Here is a 16,127-nt window from a genome sequence, read left to right on the forward strand (position 1 = left end):
TTAGGGAAGAATGTTAGGCTGTGAATCCCTGTACATTCATGAATGCTAATACCCCATTTATAGTCTCACATTTCCACTAAGAGTAAGAGGCTAATACGTAAGAGAAACTAGGAAGGTTTTTTTTTTCTCTCTCTTTAAGGAAGGAAGAAAAAACTGTTTTAGGATAATCGAGCAATGTAAGCTAATTTCTCTGTTAAAATTTATTGTGAAAAGGAGATAAAACTGATATAGGCATTTATACAACAATTGTATTTATGGGAAGGTCTAAAAATTAAATTTTGTTGTCATAGTTACAATGTCAAATAATTTTTTAAAACTTTTATGAATTGGATCTTATACCCTAAAACTTCTCTTCCTAAAAAAAATTATTACAAATTTTTCACTTGGAACTGGACTACAATACAGTCTACTTGTAGTTTTCAATTCTCATTCTGACAGACGTACTTAGGGTATGTGTGGTGATTGTGGTTCAGTGTCACAATGCGTTTTTTTTTTTTTACCTCATGAAGGTGAATGAAGGCAATGAGGAGGAGCCTAGAAGACCCACAGGGGAGGTCTCCACGGGATGCCTTGCTTCTGAGAAGGGAGATAAAAGCAGTGGGTCACCAGAAGACCCTGAGAAACTTCCGATAGCCAAGCCTAATAATGCCTATGAATTTGGTCAGATTATAAATGCTCTCAGTACCAGGAAGGATAAAGAAGCCTGTGCACATCTTTTAGCCATCACTGCACCAAAAGATTTGCCGATGTTGTTAAGTAACAAACTTGAAGGGGATACATTCCTCCTCCTCATTCAGTCTCTGAAAAATAATCTTATTGAAAAAGATCCCTCACTGGTATATCAGCATCTTTTATATCTGAGTAAAGCAGAAAGGTTTAAGGTAAGTGGCTAAGTATTTTATTAATAGAGATTGGTCTTATTAGGGTTTTTGTAACTTAAAAATGTTACTTATGCTAACATAGTTTTTTTTTTTTCTTTTTTTGCTTCTTTTAGATGATGTTGACGCTAATTAGCAAGGGCCAAGAGGAGCTAATTGAACAGCTGTTTAAGGACCTTTCAGACACACCAAACAACCATTTTACTTTAGAAGATATACAAGCCCTAAAAAGGCAGTATGAGCTTTAAATCAAGATAATTAGATTTCTTCCATGCATGTAGTACGTGTTCCAGGCATGTTAATGAGATGGTATTGTAACAGAGTTGCAGGGATAAAACCTGGCCTAGAAAAGATCTTTTGGTCTGCACTATAAAACATTTTACTTATTTTCCTACATAGAACATGTATATTCTACAATCTGCTTTTTATTAGTTGTATTTTCTTATGTACCAGAGCCAAATAAGTATATTTGAAACTTGTTAAAAATACATTTTAATTTATAATATACATATTATTTTAATTGCTTGTTAAAATTTTGAGTTAAGTTGCATTTCTTTGGGCTATGAAGGAGTCCTCTTAAGTTTGATAGAAATGAATTTCTTTAACAGGCTTTTTTAAAAGTGGAAGTCATTAACAGTGATTATTATATCACATATCCTGCTAAGATACACATAAATCCCATTTTGTACTAGTACTTGTGGATTGCAGTCAGTTAAAATGAAATGCAACATTGAAGTCTATAACAAGAAATGAAATATTTAGAGCTATAAGAGGAATTTATTTTTTCTAATATGGAAACATTGCCTAATAGGTAAGAACAAAAATTGCCAAAAATTTCTACCACTTTTTACTAGATTTTAAAAAGCTACTTTCCTTTATATATTGCTTATATAAGCAAAAAACCAACCACTGTATTAAAGCAAACTAAGCCTGCATTTATATCTGAATTATTACCTCCATATTTTACCAAATATTTGAATGTCTCCCTTCCCCCCTTTTTTTTTCTGCTTTTATGACTGTATTTATTCCTTTACTGTAAAAGAACATGAAGAACTCATATATGTTGAAAGCTCCTTTGTTGACTGGGTCAAAGTGAAGGAATTTCAATCTCCATCAGTGTACTGTCATTTATTGCTGTGGTTTATAGTGCGTTCCCCCTTTCTGGAGCATTTTCTCATTCACTTAGAAGTGAAGATAAAAGTTAGTATCACGTTTACTATTTCCATATTCATTATTATTTTATCTAATCTTTTATAGTTACAGAATATTTTAACTCATCTTGGGTAAACAGTATCTTTCAAACTGTGCCATTTTTCTTTGAAACTGCTTTCTTTGTTCATAAGTGAAAAATCTGTAATGGGACTTTAGTCTTCAAACAAAATTTCTCCTTTTTAATGTGACTGAATTTTTATAAAAGTAAATGGTGGATTGTTAGAAACGTATCCTATGTATGGAGTTTACTTACAGAAATGGGACCACTCTTTTCCTATACATAGCAACTTGAAATTAACTTTAGAGACATAAGGGAACTTTCTCTTTTGGTGCCTGACACAGTGACATTAATAACTGTAGGTGATTTTGTTGAGCTATGTGCTAGGCACTGTGTGTCATTTATCACACATTGTCTAATTTAATCTTCATAACTCTGCTACAGATGAGGAAACAATGGAACAGAAGGTTGTATAAATTAATGAGGATTTACAAATGTTGCAAGTGCTCTCCAAGATCCAAACCTGGGCAGTCTATCTTTTGAGTTCATATACTCTGTGCTGTGTAATGGAAAATATTAAATATGTGAATGGACTAATGGTTCAGGTCCTTAATTCCTTAACAGCTACAGATGAGTAAAAGCAGATCAGTGAATATAAACTGGCAATTTTGGTATTTATAGTGGTAACACAGAGCAAGAGGAATGCCCAGGCCTGCCTGAGAGAGGGTTAGGAAAGGTTTCTTATGGGGCACAGTTCTTCCACAGCTTGAGTATGTCATATGGATAAGAGAAAAGGACGTGCCAGGCAGAGGAAACGAGATGCAAGGGTATCAAAGTGCATATTGAAGGTGCAGGTTGAATGAAAGTATGAAGTTACTTGGCATGTTCACAGAACTGCATGAATCTTAATATTACTGGAACATGTGGCTTGTGTGACAGCTGGATAGCACAGAAAAGTGCATGCTGCATATAAAATGGCAGAAAATATCACAATTTTAATTATACTCTGGCATTCTACTCTTAACTAAGACCTGGTTTTCTTCCCCTTCTGGGCATACACAAGATTGTACTTTTCAGCCTCTTTGTAATTGGTTGGGGCCACACGACCACTTCTGCCAGTAGGGTTTAGGTAAAAGTGATGTGTCACTTCTGAGCCAAAGTATGCAAGATCTGGCCCCAAACCCTCCCTGATCTTTTCCCTTGCTACAGTGACAAGGCTTCCTGTTGCAGTCAGTGCAGTTACAAGATGACTGGCTCGGTCAGCCTGGTTCTTTGAATGCTGGTTTGAAGCAGGGTTCTGCCAGTCCACGTTGGACACACAGAATGAACAAGCTTATGCTTTTTTTTTGTTAAGCCACTGAGATTTTTATTGTTTGTACTATACCCAAACACTTAACCTCTCAGTCTGCTTCTGTATCTCTTCTTTCTTCAGCCTTTAAATCTTTCCTGAGCTTCGACCTGTAAAGCCAACTTCAAACTGTTCATCTCTACACAGATGTCTCAGATACTGTAACTATACATGCCCTAAATGGAACTCTCTGTTCCCTGAAATTCAGACTTCACTTATCCCATAGTTCCACAAAAGGTACCAGCATTCACACACTGGCCTAAGAAACCTGGGCTTCTAAACTTCCCTTGCTCTTAGTCCCCACATCTAATATTTCATCCTGGCAGACATTGCATTACACAAACATGGAACACTCACCCAAGATTAACTGCGTTTGCACAGGATGTCTTACCCACATTGTTTTGGTGTTTTTGAGTTTACTTGTCTGACATAAAATATCTGGTTCAGTTCTGTTTCCCATAGTGCTCAGCAAAATGCCTGGCATAATAGATTCAGTAAGTTTTTCACTGAATGAATGATGCTTAGTAATTTTATAATTGTATTTGTGGGTACATATATTACCTAAAGTATTTTAGTGGAGTGTCAGCACTTGTTATATCTAATTGGTTTGCTGTAAATTGTGTATCTGGAAGGAGAAAAGTCTCAAAAGTAATTCTATACAGAGTGTGGGTTATTTAATCATCAGAGCTTAACTCATGCCTTGGGGACTTTATAAACGAAGTTTCTAGACAAAAAGGGTGAAAGACAAAATGTTAGAAAAGGAAAGGAAAGAAACGAAAAGCCCTTGAATTAAAACTGTGTGACAATTATTTACTAGGTGTAAAACATCCGAGCAAATCACAATCACTCTGGGCTTAAGTTTGCTTATTTTTGAATGTTAGGTAAATATCATCTGGGATGACAGATTTGTTGCAAAATAACATGAAAATACTTCCTAAATTGCACACTTTTAAGAGACTAATGTCATTACTATTTCTGCCTGGTGGGCAATGTGAAAGTTCCCTGTGTGCAGATCTTGAATGCAGGATTCCACACCTCCTATGTCCAGCCTCTTAATGTCTGGCCTCTGGAGTTGTTACCACATGCTCCCATGGTCACCCTCAGGCTCCTGATCTTAACTGAAGTAATGGACCATCCCATAGGACTGCTCCAATCAGCTTCCCCTCCTCTTGACTCATCACCAGATCCTCTGCCTCCAACTGTTCCTCTCTGAAAGCAGTCGTACCCCTCCTTTCTAATGCTGACCCCAATCTTATCCCTCCCTTTTCTTCTAGGTCTCTCCTCTGAGAATAATACTTTCATATCTCCCTTTTCATTGCTGCCATCCTCTCAGCCTATACACCTATGTAGCTATTCCTCACCTAAAGAAAAGTCCTTCTCAACCTTCCACCTTTCCTTATACCATTGCTTTCAAAACTGTATAACTTTGTTTACAAGACAAAATGAAAAATAAAATCATTCTCCATTTTCCCCACCTCTCATTGATTCCTTTTTTGAAGGAATTTTGGCTTCTGCCTCCCATCACTATTGAATTAAAACTCCTCTCAACATCCTTGATCAAACCCAGCAGTCTTTTTTTTTTTTTGAGACAGAGTCTCACTCTGTCGCCCAGGCTGGAGTGCAGTGGCACAATCTTGGCTTACTGCAAGCTCCGCCTCCTGGGTTCACGCCATTCTCCTGCCTCAGCCTCCCGAGTAGCTGGGAGTACAGGCACCCGCCACCACGCCTGGATAATTCTTTGTAATTTTTAGTAGAGACCGGGTTTCACCGTGTTACCCAGGATGGTCTCGATCTCCTGACCTCATGATCCGCCCACCTTGGCCTCCCAAAGTGCTGGTATTACAGGCGTGAGCCACCACACCCGGCCCCCCAGCAGCCTTTTCTTAGTCATAGAATTGTATTACATTGTAGCATGGAGAGAATTGTTACAGATCATCTCATCTAAATCGTTTCACTTATGTTGAACTCCAAATAAGAACACACATAAGGATATTGTGTATTGTGAAATGCTGACAAACTGTGACTGGTTTGGCCCTTTTGCTATCTGGGATTTGAGGGAAAAGGTGAAATTTGGAAGGCAAAGAAAGCAAACCTTAAGGACAGCTATGATATTGAGTCTAGACAGGCTATTATATTTCTTAACTGCTCAAGACTGAGCCATAATCTAGGCAAATTCAGAGAGTGCCTCCTTCATGAGCAAGATCTTAAAATGAAAAGGCCTCTACAAGTTGAGACTGCAAAGTGATGGATATATTGAGAATTTGTTATTTGTCAGGAAAGCTTCAAAGACATGGAGCTTTTAAGCTTAACCTTTTCATTTCCACTTAGGCATCTTCGTGAAAACTCCCTTTATCCTACCAAGTGGTGATACCTATTGGTAGTATACTATTCACTAGAGGCCTCCCGGGAAGTAGTTCAGAAGGCTTGATTTTATGTTACGTGCAGAGCTTAAGCATGAGTTATGGCATAGCATGTTGTTAAAGTGATTTCAAATATATTTTCTTATAGTTTCTTTCCTAACATGGGTTTTGCTCTCTAGGAAGAGAATGGAGCAAAGTGTGTAGTTGGAATTTGTTTCACTTTCCTATTGGCCTGTAGGTACCACTCAGACCAAAAGGACTCCCTAAAAACTGATATGCAAGTCACAGAATTCTCCTGCCTGAGCTCTATCAAGGGATGTCTGTAAGGAGAAATCTATCTCTAGAGTACTATGAATTTTGTCACGTTTATAGGATTTTTGCTTGTTTTTAGAGACAGGGTCTCAGCTCTGTTGCCCAGGTTGGAGTGCAGTGGCATAATCATGGCTCCCTGCAGCCTCAACCTCCTGGACTCAAGCAGTCCTTCTGCCTCATCCTCCTGAATAGCTGGGTCTACGGGCATACACCACCATGCCCGGCTTTTTTTTTAAAAGTAGAGACAGGGTCTCATTATGTTACCCAGGTTGGTCTCAAACTCTTGGCCTCAAGCGATCCTCCTGCTTCAGCCTCCCCAAGTGCTGGGATTATAGGCATGAGCCACTGCACCCAGCCGAGTTTATAGATTTTGATGCCTTTTGCCAAAAATCAAAGAAGTGGCTGAAAGTCAATTGATATCAGAAGAATCAATGAAAAGCAAGAGACTAACTCTCAGCAGCTCTCCTTTTCCTCTGGGAAACTGCTTAAGAGCACAGACTTTGGCATCAGATACACCTGGTATCAAATCCCAGCTCTACTTAGGAGCTGTATGACCTTGCAGTCTTCAGGTTCCTCGTCTGCAAAATGGGGTATCTTCCTACCATTTGGGGTTGCTGGTTTATGTGGTTAATGTAAAATGCCTTCTGTTATTTGATAAGCACCTTATCTTTCCTTCCATGTGTCTAACTGCTTTCTTAAGTATAATGATCTCATCTATGTGTTAGAAAAACGTAAGAAACCTCTTTTCAAATAGTATGGACACCTTAATAGTTATTTACTGGAGAAGAGGCACATATTAAGATCCCTCCAATAGCAATATCAATATAGAGAGAAGCAGTTAGTCTTGGACCTCTGGTGCCATCTCCTGGAAATTAGTCGTGGTACAACAGCCAAGCGGTTACCCCACAACTTGAGCTACAGAGAATGTTTGCAATAGCATCTTTATTTTCCAATCTGTCATTGTTTTGAGGATGAACCAATACACTAAGTCCAGAGTCTGGTATAGGCTAATGGATGCTTAGTAAAGTTTGCTGAATAAATGAATCCAGAGGACATTGCCCCATTGGTGTTCTTGTCTCCACAGTTCAGATTAGGAAGTTCCTATTACAGAAATGTTTACAATGACACTCTAAATATTTCTCAAACAGTAGTTCTTGAAATGTTTGCACAGAGTCACTTGAGAATCTTACAATCTAGGGGGTTGGAAATCTAAAAATCTCTCGTATGATGCTTAGGGAATTAGAATTTACGATCTACTGGCATAGAAGCTGAGGATGCAATAATTAACATCTGAATTGCATAAGCACTGCCAGTGAATGACACTATTTATGACGCTCTGAATAAGTATTGTGGGGGATAAACTTTTAAAAAGATAGCCCCTGCTTTTAATGAGCTCATACTTCATTTGGAAAAAAAACTGGCAGTAACACCAAGTGCAAGAGACTCTCCTAGGAGAAAACAGCATCAATGAAATGTTCAAGTGTTAAAGGTATTAAAAGGGCCAAATAGGGTTACTCGAGAACATTTCAGGAAGAGGTGAAACCCTAGCCATGTTTTGAAATAGACTCAGGTCAATGAGAAGGAAGAGCTCAGTGTGACTGGATTACTTTACTGTAGAATTTCCAGTACCACATTGCACAAGGAAGGAACTTGGTAAGAAAAATTCTGCCACTGCAGGTATGCTTCACAGTACAGGAAACACAAACCAGACAGGAGACTTACAAAGCAACCTGAATTAATATTCTATTTTTAATAGTGACCCAAGTTCAAAAATAGCCTAAAATTTAACCTTACTACCTGCCATTAGATCTCTTTTGTATCAGTTTCCCATCTGTAAAATAGGACCAATTTGTTTTTATTTTTAAAAAGGCCAGAGTGTCCCTTTTGTATCAGCTGTTTTTTGTTCTTTGTTTTGTTTGAGATGCAGTCCTGCTCTGTCACCCAGGCTGGAGTGCAGTGGCACAATCTCGGCTCACTGCAACCTCTGCCTCACAGGTTCAAGTAATTCTCCTGCCTCAGCCTCCCAAGAATCTGGGATTACAGGTGTGCACCACTTCACCTGGCTAATTTTTGTATTTTTAGTAGAGATGGAGTTTCATCATGTTGGACAGGCTAGTCTTGAACTCCGGACCTCAAGTGATCCATCTGTCTCAGCCTCCCAAACTGCTGTGCCGGAATTACAGGAATGAGCCACAGTGCCTGGCAAAATAGGCACCAATTATTTTCTGTAATTAAGCAGTGGATTGGGATGACTACTTCAATAAACATAATTTTGATCCTAATTCATACTTGTTCTAAAACAAGGGCAAAGATTTTGTTAGGGTGGCTACGATAAAAAAAGGTGGGCAATAATAAGTATTGGTGAGGATGTGTAGAAATTAAAAACCATATACACTGCTGATGGGAATGTAAAATGGTGCAGCTGCTTTGGAAGTTTGGCATCTCCTCAAAAACTTAAACAGAGAGTTGCCATTCTGATCCAATAATTCTGCAACCCCTATTACTGAAAGAAAGTAGAAAACATATGTTCACACAAAAGCTGGTACACAAATGTTCACAGCAGTTCTACTCATAATAGCCAAAAAGTGGAAACAACCCAAATGTCCATCAACTAATGAATGGATAAACAAAAATGTGGCATATCCATACAACTGAATATTATTCAGCCATAAAAAAGAATGAGGTGGTGATACATGCTGTCCCTTGGTTGAACTTTGAAGGTAATAAGTGAAAGAAGCGGGACACAAAAGGCCACATTTTATTATTCCATTTATGTGAAATGTCCGCAATGGACAAACCCATAGAGATAGTAAATTAGTAGTTGCCAGGGACTGAGAGGAAGGGGAAGTGGGAACTGACTACTAATGGATAAAGAGTTCTTTCTGGGGTGATGAAAATGTTCTGGAGTCAGATATTAGTAACAGTTGTACAACCTTGTAAAAACACTGAATTGTACACTTTAAAATGTGAATTTTATAGTATGCAAACTGTATCTCAATTGTGAAAAATGAACGAAGTGGGGTGGGGAAAAGCAAATCACCCAAAGTAGTGAATAACTTAAGAGGCAAACTCTGCGGTTTTCCAATCAATCCTGATAAGGCCACCTACTTGAGTTTTTCAAGAACTTGCCAGGAGGGATAAAAACTGAGGAAGGCCGAAAGACTACCTCCACCCATGACTGGAAACAAGGTAAAGATGTCCTCTTACCCTTTCTATTTAACACTGTACTAGAGGTTGAAGCCAGTGCAATAAGGGGTTAACATGTTATAAAAGGCATCCAGATTGGAAAAGAAGTAACCTTTCTTTACTTGCAGACCCAATTATCTATGAAGAAAAGCCTATAGAGGCCCAGCACGGTGGCTCATGCCTGTAATCCCGGCACTTTGGGAGGCCGAGGCAGGCGGATCATCTGGGGTCAGAAATTCAAGATCAGCCTGGCCAACATGGCGAAACTCTGTATTAAAACACACACACACACACTAACTAGGCGTGGTGGTGCACGCCTGTAATCCTAGCTACTCTGGAGGCTGAGGCAGAAGAACTGCTTGAACCCGGGAGGCGGAAGTTGCAGTGATCTGAGATCAAGCCACTGCATTCCAGCCTGGGCGACAAGAGCAAGGCTTCGACTTAAAAAAAAAAAAAAGTCCATAGAATCCACAAAAAAACTACTAAAACTAATTTGATTTACAAGGTCATAGGATTCAAGATCAATATACAAAGATTATTTTATTTCTGTATACTAGTAATGAATGTAATCATAAATTGTACACTGAAAACTATAAAGCACTGTTGAGAGAAATTAAAAAACTAAAAGGACAGATATACTGTATTCATGGATAGGAAGACTTGATATTGTTAAGATGCCAGTTTTCCTCATATTGATAAATAGGTATCAATGGTATTTCAGTCAAAATCCCAGCAGACTTTTTGGTAGAAATCTAGAAATGGATTCTAGTGTAAACACGGTATTCAAATTACTGGGAAAAGGAAAGATTACTTTAAAAATAGTGCCATCACAAATGGCTTTCCGTCTGGAAGAAAGTAAAACTGGACCTTTATATTATACTAAATGCTAAGATAAACTGAAGACAGATTTTTAAAAATATGAAAAATTCAAAATCTCACTACAAACTACCCAAAGAGACTACAAGTATAATTTAGAAAGAGAGGAGAGCTTAATCATGACCAGAAGGTCTAAAATATTACAATTAAAGACACACAGCAGGTTTCATATTGCAGAAAAAAAAATGTAAAGAGTATGTGGAAACCCTGAACTATCTGCATCTTTTCTGTAAATCTAAAAATATTCAAAAATTAAAAGTTTATTTAAGGATAAAATAGAATGCACACACAATGCTAATAAATAGTCATATGACGTGGAGAAAAATACAAGAGTCAAACTATTAACAGCTATAGTATATATTTCTTTTCTTTTTTTTTTTTAATTTATTTTTCTGAGATAGAGTCTTGCTCTGTTGCCCAGGCTGGAGTGCAATGGGATGATCTCAGCTCACTGCAACCTCTGCCTCCCGGGTTCAAGCTATTCTCCTGCCTCAGCCTCTCAAGTAGCTGGAATTACAGGTGTGAACCACCGCACCCAGCCCTATTTTCATTTTTATTTATTAACAGAGATGGGGTCTTGCTATGTTGCCCAGGCTAGTCTTGAACTCCTGGCCTCAAGCAATCCTCCTGCCTCAGCCTCCCAAAGTGAGCCACTGCACCTGGCCAAAATACCTTTCAAACTGACAAGAAAACAATAAAAATAAATAAAAATAGGCAAAGGATGTAAGAGCCAATTTAAAGAACAGCAAATTCAAATACTATCTTCTACCTCCTAGGCCCAAAAAAAAAAAAAAAAAAAAAAAAGAAAACACAAGAAGATGTACACATTTACTAGTCAGGAAAATGTAACATTAGATAATAGATATTACTTTACACCAAACAGTTTAAAAATTTGTAAAGCTCTAATACCTATTGTTAGTAGAATGTAGGGAAAAGGGAACTCCTGTATTGTTAGCAAATTGTAAATTGTGACAGCTTTTTTGGGGAGACAATCTGGTAACCTTTTAAAAATTCAATATACATGGACTTTAACCTAGTCATTTGATTTCCTTGAATCTATCTCCCATACTCAGAAGTACCAGAATATAAGGATTTAAGTATTACAATGTTTTCTGCAGTGTTTTATATTGAAGAAAGAAACAACAAATAACAAAGTGAATGCTCATCAATATGAGAATATCTGAATAACTGCAGCACATCTATACTACAATTGGAGTTATACAGTTGACTTGGACAGATTTCCCAAAGATACTACTGAGAAAAAAATCAAGAAAATTAACGTACATATGCATTATATGTGACTATGAACATGGAAAAAACTGGCATCACACACATTTTGTCATTTGCACTGGTTATGGGGGAAGATAATGAGGGAAAGAGGCAGAGAAGAGAAGGGGAGAACAAAACACAGGCAAGGAAAAAAGGATGGGGAAATAATTTGTTGGTGCACATTTTATTTAAGCTTTCAATAGAAAGTCTCTAAAACATCAGTTTATGATATCTCTAAAGCAACTGTGATTTCCTTATCTAGTTGAAAGTATTACATTTTCTTTAAACAAGCAAAAAAGCAACAAAAAGCCCCCAAAAGCAAAATTAAAATGTCTTGGCTATATTAACCCTGAAAATTAGGTTCCAGTGGCTGTCATACATGATACAGTGTTTGTAAACTAACGTATTTGGTATAAAACCTTGTTAAAAGTTAACTGTCTTTTCGGCCACTGTATTGTTTCAAACAACTTATTTTACTGTACAATATTATGAAGTGACTAGTTATCAACTCTGAGTTGAGCCCACAAACATTCTCATTCCCTTTGCTCAGTTGTTGTTCTGTCCCATCAGAATTTCCAGAATTTCCTATATAAATACCTTTATATATACTATATAAATACTACAAGTATAGAAAAAATAAAAGGAAAGACGAAGTCCCTGCCCTCATGAGACTAGAATTTCTTTAAGATTTGTTCTCCTAATATCTTGAATACAGAATTAAGAATCTGGAGGTATTAATACCTGGAACACACGGTGTTATGAATGTCTACATTTTACCTCCATGCAGGACAAACAGTGGCAGAAATATGTGCTCCAGTGCTATTTAGGCAAAAGGCTAGAAAGAAAAAAAAAAAGCAAAAGCAAGACTATCTTGTCACCAGCCAGCCCACACATTCTAGAATTAGTCAACTCTTACAGAGCAGAGACTGCCTTATCTTACTGCTCATATAGATGGAAATGAGCTGCTTACTAACCCTGAAAACCTGGCTCTCTCTTGTACTAAAAAACAAACAATTCAAATGCAGACAGCCTTAATAGCAATTCCTACCAAACATTCGACGAAGACATCATTCCAGTCTCACATACTCTTGATCACTGAAGTCTGCCCCAGGTTAACATCTGAAGAATCAAATTCACCACATTAACATATTAAAGTAATCACAATTATATAGCAGATGCTCCCCCCACCAAATAAACAGCCAATAAAATTCAACATATTTTCCAAGGTAAAAACTCTTGGCAAACTAGGAGTTAGAAGATAATTTACTAAATTCAATAAACAATATCCTATAAATATATCTGCGACAAATAATAGCTGAAATGATGAAAGGTTTCCCTCTGAGGTTAACAAATCAACAATGCCCCTATAACCACTGCTATTGAGAAGTATACACTAGAAGTCCTGGCCAGTGCAAAAGGCCAGAAAAATAAATAAATGATGCAATGATCTAAGAGAAAAAAACCAAACAATGGGAATCCCACCTCTACCACTTAGCAGCTGTGCAACCCAGGCAAATTACTTAATATCTCTGTGCCTCAGTTACCTCCATCTGCAATGAAGATAATACCTCCTTCAGAGTTGTTCTGAGGAATAAGTATTTTATTTTAAACCAACTCTAATGATAATTAAGACTTTAATATATAATTTGATATACAATTATCTTTTGCATCTTTCTAAATTATATGACCCCTATTCATTGTTCAAGGTCAACCTAATATTATTTTTTAATTTAACTTTTAAGTTAAGTTCAGGGGTACATGTGCAGGTTTGTTATATAAGTAAACTTGATAAGTTGTATTTTTCTTTTATTATTTTTTATGTTTGCTTTTCCGTAAGTTACTATTTTAAAAGTGCTCAGAAAGTATTTGACACTTCAAAGCACTGTAAAAGTGTTTAATACAAATATTCACAAATAACTGTACAGTGATATCCCAAAGAATCTGGGGATAAACCATTGGAATTAAAAGAGTAAGATTCACCGATACAAAATTGTTATACAAAATCAATGGTATTTCTGTATACTATTAGTTAGGTATGAAAAGAAAATGAGGATAGGCGTGGTGGCTTATGCCTGTAATCCCAGCACTTTCGGAGGCCAAAGCGGGTGGATCACCGGAGGTCAGGAGTTTGAGACCAGCCTGGCTAACATAATGAAACCCCTTCTCTACTAAAAATACAAGAAATTAGCTGGGCGTGGTGGTGGGAGGCCTGTAATCCCAGCTACTCGGGAGGCTGAGGCAGGAGAAACGCCTGAACCCAGGAGGCAGAGGTTGCAGTGAGCTGAGATCACACCACTGCACTCCAGTCTGCGCAACAAGAGTGAAACTCTGTCTCAAAAAGAAAGAAACGACATTTTAAAAATATATCATTATTATAGGATTAAAAAATATCAAGTACCTGGGAATGTACTTTAACAAAAGATGTAAAAGACTTCTATAGGGATAATTACAGATTCAATGTAATCCCACTCAAAATTGTTGAAACACAACAAGGTTATTCTGTTTATGGAAATGTAAAGTGCCAAGGACAGTCAAGACACCAAGGAAAAATCAGTGGCAGACTTGCCCTATTAGATAGCAAACTCAGATTTCAAGACTGATGTCCGCATTATCCATTAACTCACCTTGGAGATGTTTCTGAGATGTTCATCCACCAGGTATGTTTACATGGTTCCTTCATTTCCTTTAGATCTTGGCACAAATGTCTTCTAACAGAGACTTTTCCCGTTTTGCCCTGTATAAAACAGTACTGCTTCCCCCAAACCCCAGTCACTCTTATTGTGCCCACCTCAAATTTTTCATAGCAACCATCATCTGGTTATTTTACATCTGGTTCCATTATTTTAAGCTACATGTACATGTTTATTATTTTTGTATCCTCCAAATTCTAATATAAGCCTTCTGAAGCCAGGGTGTTTATTTGGTACTATGCTGTATTTCCAGCATCTACTTTGTTGAATGAATAAATTGGTAGAAGTCACAAAAATTCTGACTAGCATATGATGTAAAGTGATTCAATTTGAACTAAATTTTAAAACTGCCAACTTTTTCATATCCATCTATTAAATGATAGCCACCCTAAATAACATAACTCTCCCCAAGTGTAAAATACTATTTTTGGCATTCAAAAATCAACCAGTATGTAAACACTGGCTGTTAGCAATGATATCTCATACTCTAGTGAAGGAAATAAATGAAACAACAAATCCATTAAAAGGAACCATATGAAATGTAGCCTTGAGAAATGAATTTTTTTTCCTCAGATCCAAGTACAGACTAGAATCTGTAAGAAGCGTGCTGACTCTGAATGGAAAGGCAAAACAATCTGTGGAGCAGGAGTTTCTTTTGCTCATGTCATGTAGGAATTAATAGCTCTGATGGTTTTCAACATATACTTTATCCTTTGGTGAATGGTCTATATGTTTACCTAGACAACAGGCTAGGGAAAGCCTTACATGTTTACAAATTAACACAATTTCCAGCAAAATAAGTTAGGAGTGGTGGATTATGTGCATTTAATATAAAAAGATAACTAATTCAGTGCTCTGAAGCTGGGAATTTGTACATTGAGGTGAATCTACCAGTTAAATTGGTGGTCTACATAATCAACAGTAGAATATACTATTATAATCTTTGTATTTCTTTTTTCTCATTACCAGATGATTTTTCCAACAGGCTTTAAGGTACAAAGAGTTTTAACAAGATTTCAGTGAGTTAAGGTTTATTTTGAATACCCTGGAGGTATATCTTGTTCAAGGCTAGCCCAGAGTTGAGCTCCAGGGAAAACTGGCTTGTTCCTAAATTAATCCAACTTTGAAGGATCCAGGAGACAAGGAATTTCTGAAGCTAGTTTTAAGGTGAGACTGAAGTAGTACTGGTTGGGAGTATCACCAGAAGAAGGTGTAGGGTGAATGAATGTACCAACCTCCTATAGGGCACTATTTTTGCTGTGTTCCTCTGAAGATCATTTAGCTTTCCATTTCATCTATACCCTTTTAAAGAAATGTCAAGAAGGCAGTCATCATATTCATAAGATTATTTTGGTCGAGCATGGTGGTTCACGCCAGTAATCCCAGGACTTTGGGAGGCCAAGGTGGGCAGATCACTTGAGCTCAGGAGTTTGTGACCACCCTGGGCAACATGGTGAAACCTGTCTCTACTAAAACACACAAAAAAATTAGCTGGGTGTGGTGATGTTCACCTGTAATCCCAGCTACTTGGGAGGCTGAGGCGTGAGAATTGCTTGAGCCCAGGGGGCAGAGGTTGTAGTGAGCCAAGATCGCACCACTGCACTCCAGGCTTGGGCTACAAAGTGAGACTCCATCTCAAAAAAAAAAAAAAAAGAACAAAAAAAAAAATAGTATTTTCATGAAGTATTAACTATATACCAGAGAAACAGAAAAACCATCTATACATTTTACAGAGGCTACAAGAATAGAAAGCATCTGATTACAATTAGCTTGAATTTAAATGGCTCCAGTTTCATAATCTAATGTTGCTAGAATAGAATCTCTTAAAACAGTCTTTTAAGATCTTTTTACTTTTTTCCCCTTTTCCCAAGTTAGCTGATCTTTCCACTTTTCTAAGATGAGGATTTATAATACTGATTTCTCTTCACAATTTAATGATAGATATATTTACTCAAGTTAAATTCAACCAATTTACTCAAAAAAAATATGTTGATGTAT

General features: G+C 37.3%; 1 protein-coding gene across 1 annotated transcript in view; it reads left to right on the top strand.

The window, feature by feature from the left end:
* The window catches only part of LOC111520886 (sperm-associated antigen 1), a 78,225-nt gene extending 76,234 nt beyond the window's left edge, over positions 1 to 1,991 (top strand). Inside the window, exons 17-18 of the mRNA XM_023183980.1 lie at positions 510 to 881; positions 995 to 1,991. Coding sequence (XP_023039748.1) covers positions 510 to 881; positions 995 to 1,126 — 504 coding nt within the window. The 3' untranslated portion in view covers positions 1,127 to 1,991. The remainder of the gene's footprint in view (positions 1 to 509; positions 882 to 994) is intronic.
* The last annotated feature ends 14,136 nt before the right edge of the window (positions 1,992 to 16,127 follow it).

This window comes from Piliocolobus tephrosceles, chromosome 7 (assembly GCF_002776525.5).
Source record: "Piliocolobus tephrosceles isolate RC106 chromosome 7, ASM277652v3, whole genome shotgun sequence".
Lineage (NCBI taxonomy): Eukaryota > Metazoa > Chordata > Mammalia > Primates > Cercopithecidae > Piliocolobus > Piliocolobus tephrosceles.